Source organism: Echeneis naucrates, chromosome 2 (genome assembly GCF_900963305.1).
Source record: "Echeneis naucrates chromosome 2, fEcheNa1.1, whole genome shotgun sequence".
Taxonomy (NCBI): domain Eukaryota; kingdom Metazoa; phylum Chordata; class Actinopteri; order Carangiformes; family Echeneidae; genus Echeneis; species Echeneis naucrates.
Window position 1 is genome coordinate 20,401,835 of NC_042512.1, and position 26,451 is coordinate 20,428,285.

The following is a 26,451-nucleotide window of genomic DNA, read 5'->3' on the forward strand; positions in this document are numbered from 1 at the left end:
AATAATACTGATTAAAGAGCAGAGTGAAGGAATGTGGATGTTTGACTGAAATAAGTGAAATACAGGATTAAATTCACAGGTTTTCATTGGACCTCTGTCCAGTGTTGGATTTGACCTTTGACCTGAAGGCTCGTCTGCTGGCTGCGGGACTGTCAGGTGATCAGGAAGTGTCCTCGTGCTGACGAAGGAGTTCGGCGCTGCAGGTCAGTCTGCACATTTTTCACGTGCACGCGCGCATATTCGTAGCCGTGTAGCTGAAAAAGTCAAACCAGGAAAGTGTGGATGTCAACAAAGTGGAGTTACAGGAACGGCTTCTTCCGGCTCTAAAACTGACTTCAGTTCGTGTGCCGGAAATCGGAGGAAACTTCGAGAGCCATAAAAGTTTGAGGTTTGATTTCTGAAACGTAACCTAACAAACAAAAACAGCTTATGAAAGGAATCTCAGCAGAATCACGTCGTGTTGTGCCGTAAAGTGTGTGACTGCTGTGACGGAGGTGAATCCTGCTCCCTGATTGGTCCATCTCCGGAGGTGATGATGTCAGTGAAAGTGGAGTGCGTGGTGAAGACAGGTGCTCTGATTGGTGAAGGGCCGGTGTGGGAGGAGTCAGACCAGACGCTGCTGTTTGTTGACATTGCCGGAAAGACAATCAATCGTTGGACTTCAGCAACCAATCAGATTCAGTCTGTGGACACAGGTCGGCCAATCAGCTTGGAGGACGTAGTCAACCAGGTTCATAAAATGATACCTCTGTTGCACGACATGATGTCACCCGTCTGTCTCCAGGTGACATGGTGGGCTTTGCAGTTCCTCGGAGGTCAGGTGGTTATGTAGCAGGTGTGGGACGCAACATTGTGGCTCTGGATTGGTCCACTCGGACATTGACATCACTGACAGAGGTTGATGAGGACAAACCAAACAACCGCCTGAACGATGGAAAGGTCGATCCCGTTGGAAGACTCCTGGCAGGTGAGTCCACTCACCTGACTCGCTCCCTTCTGTCCTGTACGTGACCTCACGCTGCAGCTGTAACATCACGTTCTGACCTGATTTGCCCGGTCTCTGGTGACGGGGAGACTGTCAAGGATCACAACGATGATGGTTTCCATGGGAACTGATGTGCCTGTGTTTCTGATCACCTTCTTGCCACCTGCCTGTGTTGTTATGGTAATGGTGTGATGTGTCTCAGGTACGATGGGGATTGAGCAGCGACCTGCCGAAGTTCAGAGACATCAAGGATCTCTTTTTTCTGTGACCTCCGACCTCAAAGTGACCAAACACCTGAGACAGGTAACTTCACCTGTCTGTCTAAGGGGAACAGAACTGATGGTCTGTCAGGTGGACATATCTAATGGTCTGTTTGTCCCTGTCTGTCTCTCAGGTGGACATATCTAATGGTCTGTCTGTCCCTGTCTGTCTCTCAGGTGGACATATCTAATGGTCTGGACTGGTCTCTGGATCAAAAGACATTTTTCTACATTGACAGTTTGTCTTTGAAGGTTGATGCGTTTGACTACGACATAAACTCTGGTCACCTTGGTAACTGTGCACTTTTCCTGTTGTGTACACTTTTCCTGTTGTGTGCAGTCGTACTGCTCTCACTGTCTTGTGTGTGTGTGTGTGTGTGGTGGTGTTGTCAAGGTAACCATCGTGTGGTATACCATATGGAGGAGGGGGAGGGGCTTCCTGATGGTATGACAGTTGATGCTGAAGGTCGTCTCTGGGTGGCCTGTTACAACGGAGGACGAGTCATCAACATCGATCCTGTTACAGGTTGGTTCTCCTGCTTATTCTCATTTAGACACACAGTCATGTGACCTTATCCAGGTCGCTTTGACTGTGATGATGATGATGACGAAGGTGAATATGATGGTAAAGATGATGATGATGATGATGAAGATGAAGGGTCCCTGGTATGGCCTTAGGTGTGCGCCTGCAGACGGTCTCTTTCCCGGTGACGAAGACCACTTCCTGTTGTTTTGGAGGTCCGGACTACTCTGACCTCTATGTTACCTCAGCTTCTCTGGGTATGGACCAATCAGAGCGCAGCCAGCAGCCTCTTGCCGGACACATCTTCAGGGTGAGACAGCAGTTGACCTGTAATGACTCCAGAGTTGGAACTGCCAGGTGTATCTGAGGATGCTGAATGCTCCTCTGTTTGCTTATTTACAGGTGAGAGGACTTGGGGTCAAAGGTCGACCTTCAAACTCATTCACAGGGTGAACAGCAGACCAATCACAGTACAGATCACCTGTGATCAGTAGGCTGATTAATCAACAGCCAATCTGAGTCACTAATGAATTGTTGATTTTCAGTGTTGGTTAACAGCTAATCGGAAACAAGGAAAATGTCACCTGATATTTGACAGCCGATCAGAATCCATCTGACTGGATTGTATCAATTTGTCTGTTCACACTTCACATTAAAAGCATTTCACTGACAGCATTTGACTTTTGTTATGAAGTCGTCACATTAAATGCACCATGTTTGTTGAACCCAATCACTGTACACCTGAAAAGTCTCCATGACAACAGCAGCCATTTTCTTTTCTCCACTGGGTGGACTCTGGAGCTGATGAGGAGGTGACAGGTGGCAGATGCTGAGGATTGTGTGTAATGTGATTCATGAACTGAGGCCTAATGAATACATGGTGGCATCGTGGACAGGGTGCGTTTAATTTCCACACCAAGTGCAGAGTCACCACCAACAAACACAACACAGAACCAGCAGAGCTAAGCTCTCTACAAAACATCTGTACACATAGAAAACTGTGCTGTCTCATGTCTTTCCTGGGGACATCGGTGTCCAAGGGATGAAGTGAAGGGGGGGGGACTGAGATACTGCAGGTCCTGGTTTGTCCGTCTGAGTTCAGAGCTGTGCATTTGGTCCAGGTGTGACAACCCTTTGTGGACTTTTCCAGGATTTCCAGGTCTCCAAAGCGGAAACTGGTTTAGTCCTTATTTTTACAGGTGTATCCGTATTGGGCCCTTCTTCTCAGCCGCAGCCAGTCCAGTCCAGGTCTCGTCCAGGTTTCTCAGTGAAGGTATGGCAGACTGATATCTTCAGGTCAGGTGGCTGTGGCTAACAGCTAATGGCTAACGCCACCAGTTGAGATAGGACTGACAGGTTCTGGACCAGGTTGTGACTGGAGAGAAACGTGGAGTGACACGTTTCCTGTTGACAAAATTGAATCTGGACTTTCCCGGCTCTGAGAGGCCAACACAGTAGAACACAGAAGAACACAGTAGAACACGATGTAGAGACGGAGTAGAACCCTGTACAAGAACCAGTTAAAGACAGACTGAAGGAACCCGCAAGAACCACAGACATGATCCAGACCTGGTTCTGGATCAAAGCCAGACATTTGACTTTTTCTGGTCACCATGGAAACGAAAAGCCAAAGGTCAGAGGTCATGTGATGTTTGGGTGTCAGTCTGACAAAAAAATCCTCAACAAACCACAGCGTCATCGAGGGTCGAGCAGAAATGTTCAAAGTGCTGATTGGTCCCATTGATTAGAAGTGGGCATGGCCAATATGACCCCCCCTCAGTAATGCTCTTCGGTGTGGGTGGGGTCACAGAAAAAGCGAGAGCTGCGTTTGGCTGATCGGGCGGTGAAGGGGACAGTCTTCAGAGCTGTAGGCAAAATGCAAAGAGCCAATCAGTGGAGAGACAGATAGCAGCGGGTCTGGACGTGGACCTTTTTTACCTGTGATGATGTCCTCGATTGCGCCATCCTTTCCTTCGTAAACATGGCGGCTGTCTTTTCCTTGTCGCCGTCTCAGCTCTGTGATCAGTTCCTGCTGCTGTCGCTTCCCCCTGTGGGATGGAGACTGGAGGGGGTGGGGTCAAAGGTTAAAGGTGCGTGTGTGTGTGTTTCATCATTCATGACCTCAGCACACTCTGTCTTTGGACCAGTGATAGTGGACTCACCTTCGTATCCTCCTCCTCTTCCTCCTCCTGCTGCTGTTGCTGCTCTAACAAAATCTGCTCCTGACGGCGCCGCTGCTCATTCTCTTCCTCCGCCAGCTGGAGAGAGAGGGGAAGAGAGGATGGCGAGTCATTTAACCTGGTTAAAGTCAGACGCCCATCAGTTGTGGGTGCCCCGGTGTTCTGAAGGAGAGGGGCATGCTGACTCACCCTGTATGCTTTAATGAAGCGAACAAAGATGGGGAAGAAGACGGACGGCGGCATCGTCTTGGAGCTCTCCCCGAAGAACTTGACCACATCTTCAAACGCATCCTAAAGGTCAAAGGTCACACAGAAGGAATCGTTCATCTGGTTCGTTAGTGTCGGCTCACCTCAGTGTGTGTCTGACAGTGTGTCTGTGTGTGTCACCTGTGCAATGCGGGCGTCCTCCTGGACTTTGCTGAGTCGTGATTCGTTCCTGCTGATGAAGTCCTTTAGCGTAGTGTTGTGTTGGACACTGAACTCTCTCCAGGTGAGCTCCATGCCGCGCTGCAGCTCCTTCACGTCACACAACACGTTCTCCAGACTCACTGAAGACGCACACACATGAGGAGGACGGTGCCAAGCGCACTGATGCTGCACTGTAATTGGCTGACAGACTCACCTGCTGCAGCTTTGTCCACGTAGTGAAGCTCGTTGTAAAATGGAGAAACAGCGGGAAACTTCTCCTTCACCACATTGGCGATGTAGTGAAGTAACGTCTGCTTCCTGTCGGTCGACTTTGTGTCGAGCAGCTAGGGCACGGAAAATGCACAACATCACAGCTCCTGTGTGGGTTAATGCATATCAGTGTGTGTCAATGTGTAGTTGTCTGTGTGTGTTTGTGGTCACCAGGTCCAGGTTCTGTAGTTTGTGTGTCTCTGTAGTTGTGTAGTTGTGTGTCTGTGTGCCTCATCACCAGGTCCAGGTTCTGTAGTTTGTGTGTCTCTGTAGTTGTGTAATTGTGTGTCTGTGTGCCTCATCACCAGGTCCAGGCTCTGTAGTTTGTGTGTCTCTGTAGTTGTGTAGTTGTGTGTCTGTGTGCGTCATCACCAGGTCCAGGCTCTGTAGTTTGAATCCGTAGACGGCTCCTCTCTTGCTGCTGTTCATGTAGTTCCCCAAAGCTAAGATGATCTAAAACAATCACATGATGTCATCAGGCTGTGATGTCACTGATTCATTCATTCATTCATTCATCCGTCCACTCTCTCCGGTCCGGCTGATGTCTCACTGACCTCCAGGATCTTCTTCAGTTTCTGAGACGATTTAATAGAAACTGAGGCAGCGATGATGGCGTGGAGTTGCTGCGGAGAGACAAGAGTGAGACAGTCTGTCCACACAGCACAGTGTCTGTCCTCCACCTGCCTGTCTCACTGTGCTCGGCCCATCTGTCTTACCGGGGTCAACATCTGGACGTTGTCGTTGAAGTTTCCCATGAAAGTCATGATGGACATCCTCTGGCTGAGTCTCTCGATGCGACTGAACTGCATCATGAAGCGGTCTTCGTCGCTCAGCGCCTCCAGTGGTTTCCTGTCCCTCTCATATTGCCGTAGCAGCTTCACCTCGGCCTCCGTCGGCAGGAAACGCATCAGACACTCCACAAAGTCCACCCTGATGGTCCGCAGGTCGAAGCTGCGGAGACAACAGCCGATCGATTATTGGTCACGTTCACGGTTCAGACCGCTTTAGGTCACATCTGCTGACAGGTGACCTTTGACCTACATGTGGATAGCGCGGCAGATGACCTCTGATCCGTGACCCGCCTTCCTCAGGGTGATGGCCAGATTCTTGGCTCGGTTGGCCTCCAGCAGAGACACTTTGGACGGAGCCTTCTGCGGAAGCTTCTGTCTAGACAGAGTCAAGTCCACCGCCGGACCCTGAGCCTTGGTCTTAAACATCTCCTCGAACTCCTCCACGTCCAGGTCCTGAGAAGGAGACGGGTCGTCAGACAGAGAGACAGGTATTCCACACACAGAGTCCAGTCCGGAGAAGGAGATGGGTCGTCAGACAGAGAGACAGGTATTCCACACACAGAGTCCAGTCCGGAGAAGGAGACGGGTCGTCAGACAGAGAGACAGGTATTCCACACACAGAGTCCAGTCCGGAGAAGGAGACGGGTCGTCAGACAGAGAGACAGGTATTCCACACACAGAGTCCAGCACAGCTAAGTCCCGGTCCAGGTCTCTTACCTGCAGGATAGACTCGTCATCGATGTCGTTGAAGACGGTCCCGTTAATCTGACTCGGTTTCAGAGCGACCCAGTTCAACACCGGCATCCGGAACTTGGTCTGGATTGGCTTCTTGATCTTCACCGCTGCATGAGAGGCACACGGTGGGACAGGTGATCAGGGGGACAGGTGATGGAGAGGAAACAAAATAAATTTAGGAGGAGTAAAGTGAACTTACAGAACAACTTGAGCGGCCCCTCTGAGGAGAGAGAGAGAGAGAGAGAGAAGGTCTTTAGTTCAGAGCCTTCAAAGGTTAACAGCAGTTTTTAAGCCACAACAACAGATGAGATGATGTCATCCGGTCTCAGTAGACTTAAAGATCAGCTGATGGAGCTGAAGCCTGGTCCGGACGCGCCTGGTCGAGACTGGATCAGGTCTGACCAGGTCTTACCTGCCAGTCCAGAGTTGAAGATGACTGTCGGGGACCCTCCTGACCCTGGAAGGGGTGGGGCCACTGGTGGGGGGGGAGGGGGCATGGGGGCAGACGATGTGAGCTCGCTGGTCCGACAGGGAGGGGGGGGGGGGCGGAGGTGGAGGGGGAGGAGCTGGGGGGGGAGGGGCTGGATACGGCCCATTGGACACTTCAAAGACAAAGAGAAGAAGAGAGAAAGAAGGTCATGCCCATTCTGCAACACAAACTGTGTGAGTCCTCGTTGTGTTGTGTGACCTGGATCAGAGCTGCACTCTGATTGGGCAAACTGACCCACCTGTCCCTGGCATCGGGGGAGGAGGGGGGGGTGGGGGCGGGGCCTGCATTCCTGAGGCTCCACCCATCCCTGGTCCCATGCTGTGATAGGCTATTGTCTCAGGGCTGCAAATTAGAAGACTGACATTGATCTGTGATCGGCTCTGTGTCGGTTGTGTAAATGCGTCTCTCAGGTTTCTGTGTTTTTCAGGTGGAGCGGTCATGTGCCTTACCTGAGGGACAGGTTAGGACAGGGTGGAGGGGAAGGGGAGGTTGAGTCAGCCACCCCTCCGTCCCCCTCCCCTCTCTGAGGTTGAGGAGCTCCGGGCCCTCCAGCCTGCTGGGCCTCCTGAGCCTGGCGCTCTAATCGGCTCTGGCGACGGATGGTCTGGTCCTTCTCTCGGACGATCCGCCGCAGCGTGTGCACCTGAGTGTTGGCGCTGGCGTACCCCTCCTGCACCAGGTTAGGGTGTTAAAAGCGTTGTTGGGAGGAAAATCCAAATTCATAGGCAGTAAAAGTCATAGGCACTGTAAAGCACAGTGTTGATTTCCATAGCAACAACACTAACCCGGAGGTGATCAAGCTCCTTGTTGGTTTGCATCAGCTGCTTCTCCAGCTCCACGATCTTCAGCATCGCTTCGTTCTCCACATCTAGCAGACGCTCAGACATCTGAGGAAGAGAGCAAAGACAGTCAGGCACCTGTCTTTCTCTCAGTCTGCCCGTCTCTCCTCACCCAGCAGATGCTGAGGAGGACAGAGACAGACAGATGCCGACGGTATCACGCTCGTCTGTCTCACCGTGCTCAGGCTGTCCTCCAGCTCCTCCACTCTCTCCAGAGCAGCTGTTTTTGTCTCGGCGTCCTCCAGCAGTGTTCCGACATCAAAGACGTTGTCCAGATACGCCTGAATCTGAACTTGCAGCCTGTCGCTCTCTGTGTGCTTCAGCCTCTGAGGTGAGACAGGTGAGAGGAAGATAGACAGGCCACTTTGATTATTGTACCGAAGTCTCCTGATTGGCTGCACCAGGCATTCAGTACATCGGATGATATCTGCCCTCCTCTGATTGGCTGAAAGCTAATGATGTCATATCTTACCTCCAGGTGTTCATCCAAGTTGAGTTTGGTGAAGTCGTACTGCAGATGGACTCTGAAGTTCATGTCCTCCACCGAATGAACCACAATATTAATGAACTGCATACAGGCCACCTGCCACCGTCACCATAGCAACAGAGAAGCCTGTTAACAGATGTTATGCAGATTTTTGTAGTTATCGTATCGTAGGTATCGATAACCAGTCTTCGTACCAGGAAGTCGATGTTGTCGTCCTCATTCTTAAAATGTTCCATTAACTTCTCAAAGCGCAGCGACTCTGAGCACACCTGGAACAGATCAATCAACTAATCAGTCAGTCGGTCGGTCATAAACCAATCAGGTTGCAGGATTAAAGGTTGTTTACAGTTTTGAAGTTGTCAAACGCTGACAGGATGATCTCATGTCCTCCTCTGACCAAACACACGGCTGCCAGTAACTCCAACACCAGAGCTTTGGTCCTGCAGGGGGGCAGACAGAACAGAAACAGGGCCGGGGTGTGGTTGTTTACTCAGCAGTTTCTCTTTGGATGGGCTATGTCTGATGCTCGGCGGCGGTGGCGAGCACTGACCTGGGGTTCCTGTTGTTGAGGCTCAGGGCGATCTCGTTGACGGCATGAGGATGTGACATCACCATGTTGAAACCGTACTGAGGAAGACGAAGACTGTTACATGAAGGTCTGTGTGATGGCTGAGATGTTCTCAGGAGGACCAGGTGAGTCTGCTGCTTACCTGGTAGTTCATGATGGCTCTCAGACACATGACACAAACGTGAACGTCATCTTTCTTGCAGACAAGTCGTGAGTTCTTCAGAGTCCGACGACTCGGCAGCGTGTTGGACCGAGTCACCAGAGCTGAACTTCAAACAGACAACACACGGTCAGCAGGATATCCGCCGACGGATTGGTTCTACACCTGGGTCACCTGCGTCGTCTGGTACCTGATGGAGTGTCGAGCTGCTCGGGGAACAGAGGAGGAGGGCGAGGGGAGGCTGCAGTCGCCGTGGAGATCCTCAATGGACCGACTCCAGGGGGAGTCGATGGACGAGATGTCTCCTCCGGTCTCCGACTGTTCTCCATCAAACCTGAACAGTGTCCACGAAGGAAAAACATGATGGATCAGGGTCAGTACACAACACAGCATACACACACACACACACACACACACATACACACACACTCTGGAATGATCTGTCTGCTCAGGAACTCACGTGACGGCGTACTGAGCAAAGGAAAGATATTCAACCAGAACATCCAGACCTCGATTCTCCTCGTTCAAAAACTCCCTGACCCACCTACAGACAGACAGACAGATTAGGAACACAGCCAGTCACAAGTGAAGGGAGAGGGAGACAGGTAGTCAGACAGACAGGTACCCGATGTGGTTGGTACGAAGGGAGATCTCCAGCTCTCTGAGCGTCTGAGTCGACTCCTGAACTCTTCTTCTGAACTTCTGCAGACAGACAGACAGAGAGACAGGCAGAGAGAGAGAGACAGCTGAAGGTCGAAGAGGGAAAAACCTTCAGATGACAGAACCAGAGGATAACACTACATTTCCCAGCTCACCTTGCGGGTGACGGCTGGATCCAGGAAGCCTCTGAGTTTCTGGATGTAGGTGTGGGGGGGGTTCTTCACCTGAAACCTCTCCTACACACACAGACACACACACACTTTACCATCAAATTTACCACCCAACATGACGCCCTGCCCACCAGTGACTCCCGTCTGGTCCATCTCTTGTTTCTCGGCGGCCCCGGGACAGTCGTCTCCTATCTTGGTTCTTTGTGTCGGACGGATTCAAACTGGTTAACTTTATTGACACACCCACCTGATCACAGATCAGCTCCCACTTCTTCTCGTTGTCATAGGAACGTAACAGGCGGACTTTATCGGGAGGAAGATTCATCGAGTTCTGAAACACAGAAATGGTTTCATGAAGGTCAGAAGGTTCAGGAAAACTGGGTCCCTCGGCAGGATCTGGACCTTCCAGGTCCTGAACCATCACTGTGTCTGTGCTGAACCTGAACCCAAGTCTGGCCCAAACCCACTCAGTGATCTAACCCTGATGATCCCGATGTGGATCCGGGAGTCCAGGACTCTCTCCCCCTCTGTCACTGAGGTGTTCAAAGGACTGACAGAACCTCCTGTGATCGCTGATCCAGACCTGCACCTCGTCAGTCTGGACCACAGAAATCAGGGGCTTCCTTTCCTGCTGGATCTCTGAAACGTGAGCCTAATTGTGAATCTAAACTGGACCATACTGCTGGCTCAGCAGAACAACCCAAATCACCAGGAGCTCCTGGTTCACCTGGTCTGTAGTCCAACAATGACACACAGTGAAGTGAGTACGAGTGTGTGTGTGTGTGTGTGTGTGTTGTGTACCTACCAGTGCAATGGAGAATCTCTCCTCCAACTCAGCGGGGTCGGGCATCGGGAGTCGAACCGGTGCAGCTCTGGACCGGATCACAGCCAGCTGGCTCTCCATGCTCTCTGCGTTCCCCATCACACACACTGAACACACCCACCTACAACAACACACTCAGACACACAGCGGCTGGAACATGTGGTCGGCCATCACAGACGGGCGGTTGAGGTGGAAAAGGCCTGTCTCTCTCTCCTCAGACGTCTCGATAGTCTCCCTCCCCCTCCTGTCTCTCTCTCTGTCTGTCTTTCTTTGTCTCTCGTCCTCACCACCTCCACCGCTGCTGCTGCTGCTGCTGCTGCTGCGGCTGCTGAGGATGAGGAGGAGGATGATGATGATCCTGATGAAGATCTGCTGCTGTGTTGTGTGTGTGCATTAATATGAAATGTGTGTGGCGGATCAGCCGGTTAATCCTCCCCCTCTCCTCCCCCACATAAAGAAAGAAAGAGAGAGTCGGCCTCCCTCCTCTTTGTCTCTCTCGCTCTCTCTGCCAACTGCAATCTTTGTCTACCTCGCTCGACCCTCCCTCCTCCTGCTCTCTCTGCCTCCTCAGACAATGAACCTTCTGCTGCCACAAGCTCCGCCCACAGCACAAACACACACGCACACACACAAGGGGGGCACACTGACTTACTCTGTGTTTAACATCTCTTTTGTATATATTTATAAAAAACTATAAAAACAACAATAATGGTACACATGTGGTGAAAATGTGAACACACAGTGAACGACATCAGAATTTATTTTGAAAAGCTTCTTCTGCCAAAGGAAACAAAGACTGACATCAGGAAGCTGACTTCCTGTCAATGAGCATGAATCTTCCAGTGATCTTTATATGTGTTGTTTTGTTTATATGATGTGAACGTTGTTGTGTGATTGACTCAGTATGGAATTTAGAGATGACCTATTTCCTGTGAAGCGCCAACATGGACCTGATGTGAGGTCATGTGACTTCCGTCCTCGGGGATGGGTTGGGGCTTTTGTGGGTGGAGCCAGAGTTCAGGTGTCCAGCTGCAGGTCCGCCCCCTCCCCGGGATGTCACCATGATGTTTAATGAGTTCATTCATAAGTGGCAGACCCCCCCCCCCCCACTGCAGCTTTACACTGTCTCCTCAGTTTCAGCACCACGGACAGAGACTCTGCCGCAACCCCCCCCCGATCTGCGTCACAGGGAGAGAGACACAGAGACAGGGAGACAGGTGAGGAGATACAGGTGACTAACAGACTCTGTCTCCTCCATCTTCATCACTCATCGTGAACTTGGTCCAGACAGACTCCTCTCCCTCTTCCTCTCCTCCTCCTCCCCCTCTTCCTCTCCTCCTCCTCTTCGTCTCCTCCTCCTCCTCCCCTTCATCCTCCACCTCCTCTCCTCCTCCTCCTCCCCCTCTTCCTCTCCTCCTCCTCTTCCTCTCCTCCTCCTCCTCCTCCCCCTCTTCCTCTCCTCTTCCTCTCCTCCTCCTCCTCCTCCTCCTGTCCTGCTGCAGAGCTCGCGCCGCTCGGTCCGGTTGTCGTCATGGGAACAGTGCTGTCTCTGTCTCCGGGCTCGCGGAAAGCCGCGGCTCGTGGGCCCAAAAAGCCCGCGGAGCTCGTGGTGCAGAAGCCGCCGGAGCCCCGCGAGGAGGAGGAAGAGGAGGATGACGGGAAGAAGAAGAAGAAGAAGCAGCGGCACCCGATGCTGCTGCACGCGCTCAGCTGGAAGAAACGACTCGTGGCCGCACGAGCCAAGAGGAAGGGCGGGAAGAAGGTGAAACCGGCGGCCGACGGCGGGCACGTGCAGCGGGAACTGCGGGAGAAGGAAACCACCGACGGCCGCCACAGAGCGCCGAAGGCCGGGACCAGACACGGGCCCATCCCGGTACCCGTACCCACCGTCCCGCTGCTCCAGAACCAGAAGGGGTCGGAACCCGTCATCTCCCCCCGGAGGGTGGTGGTCCAGGTCAGTCTCATCCGGGTACCCATCAGTGATCGGATTATCGATCAGGTTACTGATCTATGTTGGAAGAATCGAATCGTGAAACTGTCATTGGATGATGTCTGATCATGTGACCGCTCGTGTTTCTCCACCTTCAATTCACTTCTCTCTTGAGGTTTATGTGAAAACTTTGATTGATGATTGAGGGACGTTTTTCTTTTCGGTTTTGGAAATCGTAAAATTCACAGATTCTTTGTGATACATGCTGTGTATGATGACACGGTTGTCATGGGAAAGGAACCAGATCCATAATCCTGAGGAACCGGGTCTGGTCCTCAATGTGGTTTTGAAAGAAGGCCAAACTCACTTCCCATCTCCTCTCTTCATCTATTTCAGCCTTGTCTCCTAGTCTCCTTAACACCTCGTGTCCTTCCTCTACAGGCGTCGACAGGCGAGCTGCTTCGTTGTCTTTCTGATTTTCTGTGTCGTCGTTGTGTCAAACTGAAGGATCTGTCGTCCAATCAGATCGTCTTGTGGTTCAGAAACGTGGACCGGGCCTTGTTGGTCCAAGGCTGGCAGGTCGGTCGTTGTGTGTTTGTGTGACTCTTTGTGTTTCATGCCCTCAGGGTGTCCCTGCAGGACTAACTGCCCCGTGTTTTCGCCCCCCAGGACCAGTGCTTTATCAGCCCTGCCAGTCTGGTCTTTGTGTACCTGCTGTGCAGAGAGGCAGTGGACGAGGACACGTCCTCGGACCAGGAACTCCACGCCACCTTCCTCACCTGCCTCTACCTGGCCTACTCCTACCTGGGCAATGAGATCTCCTACCCCCTGAAGCCCTTCCTGGTGGAATCCAGCCGTGATGCATTCTGGGAGCGCGCGCTGGAGCTGATTGAGCGTCTGAGTGCCGACATGCTGCGAATCAATGCTGACCCCCACTTCTTCACCGAGCTGTTCCAGGACCTGAAGAGTCAGGGGGGGGCAAGGGAGCGAGAGAGGGTGAGGGAGAAGGAGCGGGAGGAAGAGAAGGAGGAGGACAAAGAGAATGCAGAAGGAAACAGGATCGAAGATCTGGATCGCTAAGACCTAAAGCTGAAGAGAGAGAGCGGAGACCGCAGTATTTGTCAATGAGACTCGCCCAGCACTCGTTGGCCTGCTGAGTTTTGAATGTAAACCGACTGCACCTGCAGCTTTCACGCTGTTTCCATGCCAACCACGAGCATCCAGCTCGACAGGTGGATGGATCGTGGCCTTTGACTTATGACTGAACAGACTGAAACGTGGACACTGCATGCTGTCAATCAAATGTTAGACCAGTTACCATGGTAACCATACATATGATCTCCAGCCTTATTTCGTTTCGTCGCATAGCAGAAGAAGAAAAGCTTAATGTGTCAGTCAGTGCTGCAGGAAGCTCTTTGTTTTTATTTATTTATTTATTTATCACACTGGGGGGGCAACTGAGACAGAAAACAAAAATCACCCAGAGTGAAAACAACATATTAACGCCACGTTCATACCAGGGTTAATGAAGGACACCTTCAGGGTCTGCTGCAGTGGCTGGGAATTCTGGCCTTCACAGACTCGAACAGATCCTGCTGGACCCTACTGGACTCTAATGGCCCCCAGACCACCAACCAGAAACACAAACTGAGGTTGTGCAAAAAAAAAGTTTCCCTTCATTATTCTGCAGTTATCGTTATTTTTAAGGGTGAAACTCATTGTAAGAACTAATTATGACTGAACCTATTAACGACCAGCGCAGCAGGTCATGTGACCTGGTGTTTCCTGTCTCAGTTGTCTGGAGTCTGAATGTAAAACCAGATCTGGTTGATTTGTGCCAAATGTTTTTCTATAGAAACATAAACGAGCCTGAGAGTCTGAGGCCTCTGATTCCATCTGTTCCCACTGCAAACACTACAAACCTGCTTCTGTTGGGTAGGTTCTGTTACAGGTTCTGTATCCAAACAGTTGAAGAGAAGCCATCTAAAATTTATCAATAACACAACTTCTGTCTCTGAACGGGCAGCCAAAACAAATGATGCTCATCTTGACTCATCACAGCAGTTGGGAACGTCAGGGGAACGTCAGCCAATCAGAAGCAAGCCTGAGCCCGATCAGTTTCCCACTCCGGAGAGAAAGAAGTTCTCCTTGATCCTTCAGGTAAAACAGATCTATAGAACATGAAGGAGGAAGATCTGATGTTCTTCCCTTCAGATAAACGGAGTGTGTGTGTGTGTGTGTGTGTGTGTACAGTGAGTCATCTCTGCTCCAGTTTTGTGAATTGCAGACAGAAGTCACATGATGCAGAGGCACTTGCTGCTGATTGGGCTGAATTTGCTGCAGAGATGCAGAGACAGGAAATGAGGAGTAAAAAAGTAAATGTTTGAAAAGCTCCACAGGAACAACAACAAATGAAGATGAGAGAGCTTGTGGTCTGCTCAGTTCATTCCCAGGCTGGACTTTGTGTTGTCAGGTTGATTTTTGTAGCTGTGACTTGATGGGAAGAACCAGTTTCTGGTGTTTCATGTGGTCCTAAATCTGGATGAGTCTGAGGGTTCTGATGGGAAAAACCTCCTTCAGCTCAGCTCAGCAGGGTTTCTGACAGTTATGAGCAGCAGAGGAGTTGACCTCTGACCTCCAGACTAACAGGGTTAGGATCAGTTTCTGGCTGACTCCTTGGTCCACATTCAGAGTGGGTCACTGGGAAACCCCATATTCTCCAGGGATCCAGATCCAGCAGAAACCAGTTTACCTGTTTATGATGCGTTTCCTAAATGTCTCACCTTTCACAGGTCAGAGGTCAGCGTTTGGAGGTCTAGTGCTTCCTGCTGCTCATTGAAATCAAATCTTCAGGAAACTGGAAGTAATTCATGGCAGTTGCTTCTTCTTCCTTTCCTTCCTCCTGTCTGTCTGTCCTCACCTTCTCCCCACATTCTTTTCTGTCCATCTTCGTCCTGATTAACTGGTGTCGGATGCTGTGGAGCTGTTGCTGTTGATAATGATTACAGTGGACGAGGATCTTCTCATCTGGTCATAAAGTATCTGAGCTCATCAACGATACAAAACATCTGAAGCTCTTTGATCAGCGAATGATGACAACAAATAAAAATGAGACACAGGAGAATGTATGTTAAGTGACCGGACTACCATCTTGCTGTCACCTTCACCTCAGGTGTTGAGGTGATGAGGACTTTGACTGTGGTCCTACAGGTCTTGGCTGGTGGACTGTCTGTCTTTTAGTGCTCTGTAGAATTCGGAGCTGGAGTGTCTCGTATACATCTTCTGCAGGTTGTAAGATGTGTTTTGGAGCAGGATGTTGACTGAGCTGACGTACTCCACCGAGCGGGACATGGAGGATCTGAACGACGCCTTCCTGGCTGTGAACAGGATGAAGATCTGAAGACCCTGCCAACATCAGAGGATGAAGGTTAGTCTCCTCACCCTTCCTTTTGGTGTTACAGAAGATGAACCCTGGAGGATAAATCAGATGTACCTGTGTGGTCGTACTGAGGCAGAAGAAGATGCTGAAGATAAGTTGAGCAGTTCCTTTGCTGAAGAGGACCATGTATCCCAGAAACCAGGACAGACCAAGGATCACAGCCAGGGAGAAACTGGTCAGGAACTTCCTCCTCAGAGACGAAGGATTGGAGCTGAACAACGGCACGGAGAAACAGCGTTTCAATTCCGAGCTCTGATTGGTCATTGTCACACAGGTGTGAAGGGGCGTTTTCTGCTCTCTCACCTGTTCAACCTGGGATCTGTCCTGCAGGTGGTCAGGGAGATGAGAACTAGCAGGACGGTGTTGTAGACCAGGATCAGACCCACTGGGAGGATGAAAGCCCAGAACATTGGCTTCCCAAAATCAAAACTGCCTTCTTCATCCATGGCAGCAAGCCAGCAGCTGTAGCGTTAAAGAGGAGCAGAGAAAAACGGATCTGATTCACCGAGGAAACTTTTCCAACAAACTGAATATGTGTCAGGAAGTTGAACCCACATCTGCTGCTGCCGGTATCCCAGAGGATTGTCCACTCTGTAGGTTGTTCCCAGGGTGATCGCCATGACAACAGCTGGAGCTCCTGAAACAGGTGAATGTGGTTTCACATTAGAGAGAAAAATCATCATGTAGTGTGTTTTTGTGTGGTTGTAGTTTTTCTTATTAAGTTGTTCAAGAAACTACAAGTGAACAACATCCATGTTGGTCCATGATGAACCAGGAACTGATCCTTCTAGAGTCCTACCCCATCCCAGAGCCAGACTGAACCCGGTCCAGTATGGAGGCAGGCTGCTGCGCATGGTCCGGATCAGCAGAACCAGCTGAGTCCCGTACAAGCTGTTCCACATGAAGGTGGCCAACAGGAAGAAGTGAAGCAGCGCCGCCACCGCCGTGCACAAGCCGTGATCCGGTTTCACGTACACATCAGAGTCTGGGATGATGTTGGCTTGAGTCGCATTCTGAACCTCAGAGTTGTTCTCTCTGTTCTCGGCTCCAAAGAGGAAAGTGATGGTGAAGGCCAGCAGGCTGACGTAGATGCTCAGGAGGGTGATCTTTGAGTTCATGTTGGTCTGAGAAGATTTCTTCTGAAAACTGAAACAATAAAAATGTTTCATCACAGCTTGGTTTCTTTTTCCGATGAATGTGAGTCAGTGATGAAGGCGCATCTTACTAGTCCTTCAGGTGGAAAAAGATTGTGATAATCAAAGCCCCGACAGAGACAGAGAGCCCGATCTTGGAGATCCAGTCCAGGGCCTGTAAGTCTTCATAAGTCTTTCTGTAAGACTGAGACACAAGCACATCATCATCATCATCATCACCACCACACACTGACTCAGAATGATGACTGATGTGGTGGGAACATTCACCCAGAGAGCTGCAAAGTTGGTTGTGTGGTTACAGAAGCACCTGAGGATGCCATCGGAGGTGTTTCCCTTGGAGCAGCCGGAGGTGTTCCAGTCATCCAGACCGTAGTCCCAGAAGACGCAGGCGAAATCGTACAGCAACGTCCCGTTCATCAGCTGGAACAGCAGCAGACACGAAATCCAACTTTACCAACACCTTTTTACGTGAATGACAAAGGACAGAAACGGCCTGATAACCGGAGTCGCGATGACGAGCCTCCTTCATCAGCTGCTGTTTTTAGCAATGTTTGCAGGGCCACTTTGTTGTGTTTACTTTGATTGGATGGGACAGTCCGGCAGGTTTTCTGACCTCTGGTTTGAACAGCAGCTCCACATGTTGTGGCACAACGCTGTGGTGTTGACCTCTGATGGAGCCTGACAGGACCCTGACGTTGGCATGGCGGCTCCTGTAGCGCCGCGACGAGAAAAAACGGTTGTTCTGATACAGAACAAATCCCAGAGAGACTCTGGATGGCTCCTGACGTTTACTGATGTCTTCTGTAGACAAAAGGAGCAAATTCACACTGAGCCTCTCTGAAATGACCTCGCCAACAGAGGTCACATGATGTCCAACAGGTTGGACTGACCTGGGAATCGTACCAACAACACAGCGTTTGCTGTGAATCCGTTTTCCATCACAATGGTTGACGTGTTAGTGTTGAGGTTAATCCGGTTTGGAACAAAACTGTCAGACGTCCCTGAAATTGGCAGACCACAGATTCAGTTTGTGACTTTTCTTTCTGTCCGACTTTGTTTTGAATGAAAAGTGAGCCTCACCTGAGAAGAGCTGATTCTGGATCAGGAAGTTATATAAACAGCCATAAAAACGGAATCAAAACAAACCAACCCACAATAAAATCATAAAACTACAAAAACCTCCTGGAACACACATAGTTTCACACCTGGACTCGGATCATGGAAACCACATTGAGCTCAGCCTCAGTCATCACTGACCTGACAGGGATGTGAACTGGACTCCCTGAGTGTTGGCTGCAGGGATCTGAGCCGACTGGACCACCAGGTTTGGTTGAACCACCTGAGACTGAGACGTGTTGAGGTTGGTGCTGAGGTTCACAGAGACCTGGTCCAGAGTCAACGTTAGGCTGCACACAGGAAACACATCATCACTTCCTGTCTACAGCTGAACTTAAGCCTGAGCTCAGACCAGATCTGGACTCTGAGCCCTGACCTGGAGTTTCCTGTGAGCCTTCAGTGAATCACAGGTGGACTCACACAGGTGAGTCACTCAGTCAATGAGTTACAAAAACAGGAAGTGCAACAAAGTCCACCTCCAGGTTCCCCAAGTCCAGATTGGTGGCTGTTGTGTTGATTTTTACCGTAGACTGGTGTCAGTTTCCTGGATGTTGTTTGTGGCATCAGCGCTGAGCAGCTGACTGACTGTAGCTATCGCCGCCACCCTGACGCTCTGCAACACACAACAGACACACTGTAGTCACAATCACACACACCAACATTCCACCACCTTCAGTGTGTGATGAACTCCTCAGCTGTCATCAAACTTGTTCGGTCTTTGGTGTCGACTGGAGCAGAGACTGTGAGGAGTCCCATCTTCTGCTGTGACTGGTAATCACCTCGGTAACGTTGGGAACCCGCAGCAGGGAGTCAGCGATCTGAGACGCGGTTGTGATGTTTTCAGGCGTCAGATCTTCTGGTCTGGACGTCAGAATCTGTGTGCTGCTGGCCAGCGTCTCTAAATCAGCTCCGGTGGTGAGCTGAGGGAGGGAACAGGATTGGTCTTTGCAAACATCTGTGTTTCTACAGCTCTGCTAGGAGAAACGCCTGAAAGGTTCAGGGTGGTTAGAAACACCATCTGCAGTGGTCCTTACATTTTGTTGAATGTCTGAGAGAGTCTGGTCACACTGGAGGACCATGGCTTGCTTGTCAAATTCCACCAATCCGCTGAGGTTGGAGCATCTGGTGGAAGCTTTTGGTTTCCCAGCTGGAAACAGAGTGTGTTAGGGAGCAGCTGGAGGACGGACCTGAGAACAACTCTGTCTCTATGGATGGAGACGCAGAAGAGACCTACCTCCAACCGTTCCTTCTTCACAAACTTGCTCAGAATAGGCAAACTGGCCGAGGAGAGTTTCTGGGAAGCTGAAGTTACCAATAGTATCGTTGCTGCAGAAGTTTTCTAAGAGACAGTTTGTTGGAATTCAGATCAGTTTGTGTTGTTGTTGTGTTTCTGTGTGACTTTGGAGTGATGAGTCCTTTTCAGTGAAGAAGATCCAAAAATGAACTTACTGACTGAACATGTCTCTCCAGTCCACTTGTCTGGACAGACACAGACGCCGTTATCTGGCCTCCCGCCATGATGGCACACCAGAGGAGTGGTTGGGGGGGGCAACGTTGTTGTGCTGGGGGGGCTGGTCATTTTCGTGGTGGTAGTGTGAGGGGGCTTTGTTGTGGTGGTGTCGGGAGGGGTTGTGGTGGTGGTGTCGGGGGGGACTGTTGTGTTAGTTGTTGTGGTGGTTGATGTGGTGGTATCGGCAGGGGTTGTTATGTTGATGTTGGGGGGGATTGATGTGGTGTTGGTGGGGATTGATGTGGTGTTGGTGGGGAATGTTGCGTTGGTGCTGTGGGGGGTTGTTGTGTTAGTTGTTGTGGTGGTGTCGGGAGGGGTTGTTATGGTGGTTGATGTGGTGGTGCCGTTGGGGGTTGTTGTGGTGGTTGATGTGGTGGTGCCGTGGGGGTTGTTGTGGTGGTTGATGTGGTGGTGTCGTTGGGGGTTGTTATGGTAGTTGATGTGGTGGTTGATGTGGTGGTGCCGTGGGGGGTTGTTGTGGTGGTGTCGGGAGGGGTTGTTGTGATGGTGTTGGGGGGGGTTGTTGTGGAGGTTATTGTGGTGTCGGAAGGGGTTGTTGTGGTGGTTGTTGTGGTGGTGCCGTGGGGGGTTGTTGTGGTGGTGTCGGGAGGAGTTGTTATGTTGATGTTGGGGGGGATTGATGTGGTGGTGCCGTTGGGGGTTGTTGTGGTGGTTGATGTGGTGGTGTCGGGAGGGGTTGTTGTGATGGTGTTGGGGGGGGTTGTTGTGGAGGTTATTGTGGTGGTTGTTGTGGTGGTGCCGTGGGGGGTTGTTGTGGTGGTGTCGGGAGGGGTTGTTATGTTGATGTTGGGGGGGATTGATGTGGTGGTGCCGTTGGGGGTTGTTGTGGTGGTTGATGTGGTGGTGTCGGGAGGGGTTGTTGTGGTGGTGTTGGGGGGGGTTGTTGTGGTGTCGGAAGGGGTTGTTGTGGTGGTTGTTGTGGTGGTGCCGTGGGGGGTTGTTGTGGTGGTGTCGGGAGGAGTTGTTATGTTGATGTTGGGGGGGATTGATGTGGTGGTGCCGTTGGGGGTTGTTGTGGTGGTGTCGGGAGGGGTTGTTGTGGAGGTTATTGTGGTGTCGGAAGGGGTTGTTGTGGTGGTTGTTGTGGTGGTGCCGTGGGGGGTTGTTGTGGTGGTGTCGGGAGGAGTTGTTATGTTGATGTTGGGGGGGATTGATGTGGTGGTGCCGTTGGGGGTTGTTGTGGTGGTTGATGTGGTGGTGTCGGGAGGGGTTGTTGTGGAGGTTATTGTGGTGTCGGAAGGGGTTGTTGTGGTATTGTCGGGAGGGGTTGTTATGTTGATGTTGGGGGGGATTGATGTGGTGGTGCCGTTGGGGGTTGTTGTGGTGGTTGATGTGGTGGTGTCGGGAGGGGTTGTTGTGGTGGTGTTGGGGGGGGTTGTTGTGGAGGTTATTGTGGTGTAGGAAGGGGTTGTTGTGGTGGTTGTTGTGGTGGTGCCGTGGGGGGTTGTTGTGGTGGTGTCGGGAGGGGTTGTTATGTTGATGTTGGGGGGGATTGATGTGGTGTTGGTGGGGAATGTTGCGTTGGTGACGGGGGTGGTTGTTGTGTTGGTGGTGTCAGTTGTTGCTGTTGTTATCGGCAGAGTAGTCGAAGTAGTAGAAAAGGGAGAAGGTATTTTGGTTTCAGTCATCACATCAGGAATCAATTCAGAAGTTACGGGACGAGTCGCAGTGGGACCGACTGCATCGGTCTGCGCTGTCGGGGTGTCAGTCTGTACTGTCCTGACCAGAAATGTAGTGGGGTTGTTGTTCATGCTGTTGTGTGTTGTTGTTGTTCCTGCAGCTCTGGAGGCTGAAGCAGCAGCTGTGAGGACAAACATAAACATATAGCCATGCTAATGCTAACATGCTAACATTGTGAGGGTTTATTTAGAGCTGTGGACCGATAAGGTGCCGGCCTGACAGTTGGGGTTATTAGAGGTCATCGAGAAGACCCACCTCATCTAAAGATCATCTGGTCACATCCAACAATCACAGATTCATCTGTTTAGTGCTTATTAGATGGCACACAACATCACAATGATCTCACATCAGATTCAGCGACAACCAATCAGATTTCAAATCATCTGAATCTGGTCAATAAACTCAGGATAAGGCTCATGAACCAGTTAAAAACTGATGAACCCGACTGAACACAAGAAACTGCAGAAACTCATTTCTCCTGCAGATTAATAATCTGATGAAGAAGGAAACAACTGAAAGACAATCAGAACATTTCTTACCCAAAAAGAAGACGAAGAAGAACCAAAGGTCCATCTGAAAGACGATCACAGACGTGTGTTCATCAAACCTAAAGATGTTGTTGTGGAGCTGTAAGTCTGTGGAGGAAGTCATAAAACCACCTTCTTTATTAGCTGTTTGTCTTCACACTGTAAGAAGTGACAGTCCGCTTTGACTTTAACTCAAAACTTTTCTTCTGTTGAAGTCAGAGAAAAATCTTTGATGACCTTTGACCTGAGAAATGTTTCTCTTCTCTGAAGACTCCCACAGAAAATCGCTGTAATGATAAAAATGTGGGACTGAATGGGTTCTGGTTTTGTCTGGACCACTTTCTTTTCTCTCTGTTTGCAGAACAGACAGTGACGCTGCAGCAGGAAGAAGGAACAACTGACCAATCAGGTGAAGGAAGGTGCAGGCCAAAGGCGTTTCACCGGAGTCATAAAACAACCAACAGAAACAGTCCAAGGAACAACGTCCAGACCTGATCCAAGCTTTCCTCCAGCTGTTTTCAAAGTGATTGAAGCAGAAAATCAACCCCTTGACCTCTGACCCCTGACCTCCTCCACCAAAGAGGACTATCAACACGACCGAGGGTCAACTGTTGCAGCAACGGTGACACAGTGTCATGTGTGAGTGAGTGTGTAATCAATAATCAATCTTTAAAGCAGCAGATCAAGCTGTACAGACGTCATCTGAACTGTTTCTACAGCAGCTTCAATCCAAACACACACACTGATGAGTGATCGGCTGCTTGTGGTTTCTGTTGTGTTGTTGTTGTTCACAGCATTCGTGGGGGCCCGCAGCTCTTCCTGTCAGCCCAGAGGAGTCTGGGTAATTATTGCTACAGACCTGTCAATGATTGAAGCCTGTGGACTCTGGGGGAGGTTCAGCGGCTGAGCTGGATCTGCAGACTGTGGATCAGGTCAGTCCGTAGACATCATGGCTCAGCTGGTCGAGTGTGTCCCCAACTTCTCAGAGGGCCGAGACAAAAAGGTGAGTGTGGAGGTCTGATGGTCTGAGATCAAGGAGCTGGAGAGAACTTCAGGACTGAGCTTTTATCTTGTTCAGCTTATGATGTCAGAGGACTGCATCTGGTCCTGCTCCCAGGAAGTGGACCTCAGGAGTTCAGATTGTTCTGTAAAAATCCTGATCCACACTGGATCTGTTTTTTCTGACTGACCTTTAACCTTTGACCTGTTTGACCAGAAGCTGCTGCAGGTTTGACCAATAATTAGACAGAGACGTGACGGACTGTTTCCACAGCTCACAGCAGCCTGTAGACTTTAACCTGGGGGGGGGCACAGTCCAGACCCCCCTACCCTCTACCAGTGCAACAGCAGCAGGTTCAGAAGCCGCCCATTTCCTATGTTTCAGGTGATCGACGCTATCTCGGCCGCCATCTCAGGCACCTCGGGCTGCAGCCTCCTGGACGTGGACCCTGGGGCCTCCACCAACCGGACAGTCTACACCTTCGTGGGTTCTCCGGATGCCGTGGTGGAGGGGGCGCTGAATGCCGCCCGCCAGGCCTTCAGCCTCATCGACATGAGCAAACACTCAGGTCTGTGGAGCCTTTTTGGAGGCCGGGGGTAGCGAGACAAGATGACTGACTGTGAATTACCTGTCCAGGTGAGCACCCTCGGACCGGAGCCCTCGATGTCTGCCCCTTCATCCCCATCCAGAACACCTCCATGGACGACTGCGTCCACTGTGCCAACGTGTTCGGACAGAGACTGGCAGAGATGCTGCATGTGCCAGGTGAGTCAGCTGACCACCTGATCCAGCTTTTGGGTCCGCTGACCGACTGTCAGCTCATTTTTACCTCAAAAGAGATTAAAGATGCTCGTTTCATGGAGAAACAACACAAGAAAGAAGCTTCAATGTTCAAATCAACAAGCAGCTTCATCAGATTGATCAGGTTTTTTTAAAGCGATCAAAAATCAGACCTGAATCCTGCTTCATTTGCTCGTCTTCAGTTTATCTTTATGGAGAAGCAGCTCGGATGGAGACAAGGCGGACTCTTCCCTCCGTGAGGGCCGGAGAATACGAAGCCCTACCTGTGAAGGTGAGTGGCCCTCAGACCGTTTCCTGTTCCTGTGGTCTTTTCAAAATAAGAGTTGCACTCAAACTCACCTGGAACTTGATGTTACAGCTGGAACATGAAGAGTGGGCCCCTGACTTTGGCCCCGCCGCATTTGTGCCATCGTGGGGGGCCACAGTCACTGGAGCTCGAAAATTCCTGGTGGCCTACAACGTGAACCTGATCGCCACCAAAGAGCAGGCTCATCGCATCGCGCTGGACATCAGGGAGCAGGGCCGAGGGAAAGACCAGGTGCATGTTGGGAATCTGACTTCCACGTCAGACAGTTGTTGGGGTTTCTGTGTCATCAGATTCTGTCAGACCTGTGGTACCCTCTGCTGACGCTCAGGTTGACACCTCTCAGGTTTCAGGTTCAACACACTCAGAGCGTTTGTTTGGTCCACTTTACCTCATCATGTCATCATCATTACCCAGCAGCAGCATCCAGGGTCCAACTGTTCAGAGGAGGAAAAGGTTTTCAGGAGTTTAGTTTAATCTGGCTTGTCTTGATGAGCTGAGACCAGGTGTCCAAAGGATTTGAAAGGTTCCTAATATGGCCTTTGTTTCTGGACCAGCCCGGGCTGCTGAGGAAGGTGCAAGGGATGGGCTGGTACCTGGATGAGGCCAACATCGCTCAAGTCTCCACCAACATCCTGGACTTTGAGCTGACCCCCCTCCACACGGTGTACCAGGAGATCTGCAGGGATGCTGAGGTCAGACATCAACATGTTCATTTCAAGTTCTGGTGAAAACAGAGCGCCATGTTGCTGTGATGTCAGAAATACAGATGTGTGTCACTCTGTGTGTGTTCAGGACCTGAACCTCCCGGTGGTGGGCTCTCAGATCGTTGGTCTGGTCCCCCTGAAGGCTCTGCTGGACGCTGCAGACTTCTACATCACCAGAGAGCAACTCTTTATCATCGAAGAAGAGCACAAAGTCCGGCTGGTGAGCAGGTTTCTATGGAAACGGTTGTAGGTGCCTATGGTTCCAGTCTGAAGTTGTTGGTGTCTCTGTCATCAGGTGATCAGTAAAATGGGCCTGGACTCTCTGGGTCCATTCAACCCCCAGGAGAGGATCATCGAGTGAGTTCCTGATCTGACTGAGTCCTCAGAAGAAACTCACTGAGTCTCGAGTTACTGACTGTCCACCTGTGCAGGTACATGGTGAGGTCAGACGAGGAAGGACGGTTGGCATCTCTGTCTCTGCACAAGTTTGTTCAGAGTGTTGGTGCTCGGACGGCGGCTCCTGGAGGAGGATCTGTTTCTGCTGCCATCGCTGCTCTGGTACCAGTTTTGCTTTGTGACTTTGATAGAATGAGACCTGATCAACTGATCATGTGACCAACTGTGAGTGCGTTGTGTGGTTGGACCTGCAGGGCGCGGCGCTGGGGGCCATGGTGGGTCAGATGACGTACGGGAAGAGGCAGTTTGAGAATGTGGACGGTGAGATGAGGAGGCTGATTCCTCCGTTTCATCAGGCCATGAACGAGCTGTTGCACATGGTGGACGCCGACGCCTCCGCTTTCAACGCCTACATGGTAAGGAGGCCCTGCCACCCTCAGGACACCAAGACCATCAAGACATGACAGCTCTAGTCCAGGATGGTTTCCTGCCAGGAACCTGCTGGCTGTCTCACAGAACAGAAGATCAGAGGATTCATTTTCATCAACACTTTTGTGTGTTTGTGTTTGTTTTTGTGGCTTTCTGGGTCCTTGTGTTACAGGCAGCTTTGAAAATGCCAAAGAAAACCACGGAAGAAATTCAAAGGTGATCCTTCCAAACCTCCATCTTTTCTGGTCTCCATTGGGTGTGTTGTCATAGTTACAGATGTGTGTATTTGTTTGTGTGTGTCTGTGTGCTGTCAGGAGGGAGGCTGCAATGCAGGATGGTCTTCAGAAAGCTGTGGGTGTCCCGTTGGCTCTGGCAGAGAGGATCAGTGTCCTCTGGCCATCTCTCAAAGAAATTGTTGTGTATGGAAACATCGCCTGCAAGTCTGACGCTCAGGTGAGGTGCTCAGAGGTCCAGTTTAGTTTTGAGACTGTCCATTTTAAACCTGCTGTTGTCGTCCACTCTGACATCTGATTCATCGTCATAGTCCTGCAGAAGTTCTCCAAAATGAAATTTCAGCTGACCTCTGCTCTGGTTCATGTTTTTTAGGTAGCAGCAAAAGCGTTGGAGACAGCGGTCTTCGGGGCGTACTTCAATGTCATGATTAACCTCAAAGACATCACAGATAACGCCTTGAGAGCGGATGTGAGTGTGGTCATGTGATCGGCTGGTCTACGAGTCCAGTCTGACCCTGAATAATCTGGTCCTTGTTCTGTTCTGTTCTACAGACTGAGAAAAGAATGACGACATTGCTGCAAGAAGCGAAGGACAGCACTGCAGCTGTCCTCTGCGCTGCTGAGCAAAGAACCTGAGAGGGTGGCGTTTCCACAACAATGTCACAAAATGTTCAAAGTCTGTTTGAAATTAAAGTGCTCCAAGAAAATTCTTACTGAGTGTTCCTGGAGGGGTCGGGTTGTAATGAAGGGAGTCAGGGGAGTTTTCAAGGCTGCTCTGAAAGACTGTGGATGCAGGAGACGTTTCAGGACTCCAAGAAAGGTCTTTGACAGTGTTGGAGGCCTGAGGCCTTGCCT

General features: G+C 50.8%; 5 protein-coding genes across 5 annotated transcripts; 3 read left to right on the forward strand and 2 right to left on the reverse strand.

Moving 5' to 3' along the window:
- The first annotated feature begins 502 nt into the window (after positions 1-502).
- Positions 503-2,434, forward strand: rgn (regucalcin). The gene is made up of 7 exons (XM_029514800.1): positions 503-695; positions 785-967; positions 1,188-1,288; positions 1,423-1,537; positions 1,640-1,771; positions 1,924-2,078; positions 2,171-2,434. Exons 1-7 carry the CDS (start codon positions 533-535, stop codon positions 2,219-2,221), a joined length of 900 nt encoding a protein of 299 aa, XP_029370660.1. The 5' UTR covers positions 503-532; the 3' UTR covers positions 2,222-2,434.
- Positions 2,435-3,544: 1,110 nt separating this feature from the next.
- On the reverse strand, positions 3,545-10,448 carry fmnl2b (formin-like 2b). The gene is given in 28 exon segments (XM_029514777.1): positions 3,545-3,633; positions 3,707-3,830; positions 3,931-4,026; positions 4,138-4,239; positions 4,336-4,496; positions 4,571-4,700; positions 4,999-5,079; positions 5,181-5,249; positions 5,343-5,577; positions 5,668-5,870; positions 6,135-6,259; positions 6,565-6,652; positions 6,654-6,754; positions 6,881-6,984; positions 7,092-7,312; positions 7,428-7,529; positions 7,658-7,807; positions 7,954-8,064; positions 8,163-8,237; positions 8,315-8,408; positions 8,519-8,595; positions 8,679-8,805; positions 8,887-9,030; positions 9,157-9,240; positions 9,322-9,398; positions 9,512-9,592; positions 9,774-9,857; positions 10,332-10,448. Coding segments are annotated over 28 exon segments (3,252 nt in total).
- A 1,432-nt stretch (positions 10,449-11,880) lies between these two features.
- Positions 11,881-13,553, forward strand: LOC115055661 (cyclin-dependent kinase 5 activator 2-like). The gene is made up of 3 exons (XM_029521618.1): positions 11,881-12,303; positions 12,721-12,858; positions 12,949-13,553. The coding sequence occupies exons 1-3, from the start codon at positions 11,881-11,883 to the stop codon at positions 13,357-13,359; spliced, it is 972 nt and encodes a 323-aa protein (XP_029377478.1). The 3' UTR covers positions 13,360-13,553.
- Positions 13,554-15,483: 1,930 nt separating this feature from the next.
- On the reverse strand, positions 15,484-19,506 carry LOC115050755 (adhesion G-protein coupled receptor G7-like). The gene is made up of 13 exons (XM_029513805.1): positions 19,438-19,506; positions 18,768-18,908; positions 18,513-18,601; positions 18,130-18,278; positions 17,763-17,873; positions 17,486-17,673; positions 17,140-17,292; positions 16,944-17,056; positions 16,518-16,864; positions 16,274-16,355; positions 16,022-16,180; positions 15,773-15,929; positions 15,484-15,684 (listed from the first exon to the last, which is right to left on the reverse strand). The coding sequence occupies exons 1-13, from the start codon at positions 19,504-19,506 to the stop codon at positions 15,484-15,486; spliced, it is 1,959 nt and encodes a 652-aa protein (XP_029369665.1).
- Positions 19,507-22,675: 3,169 nt separating this feature from the next.
- ftcd (formimidoyltransferase cyclodeaminase) lies at positions 22,676-26,232 on the forward strand. The gene is made up of 14 exons (XM_029521605.1): positions 22,676-22,729; positions 23,111-23,294; positions 23,363-23,491; positions 23,710-23,798; positions 23,886-24,065; positions 24,389-24,526; positions 24,627-24,758; positions 24,834-24,895; positions 24,970-25,096; positions 25,189-25,350; positions 25,536-25,582; positions 25,639-25,816; positions 25,970-26,065; positions 26,149-26,232. Exons 1-14 carry the CDS (start codon positions 22,676-22,678, stop codon positions 26,230-26,232), a joined length of 1,662 nt encoding a protein of 553 aa, XP_029377465.1.
- The last annotated feature ends 219 nt before the right edge of the window (positions 26,233-26,451 follow it).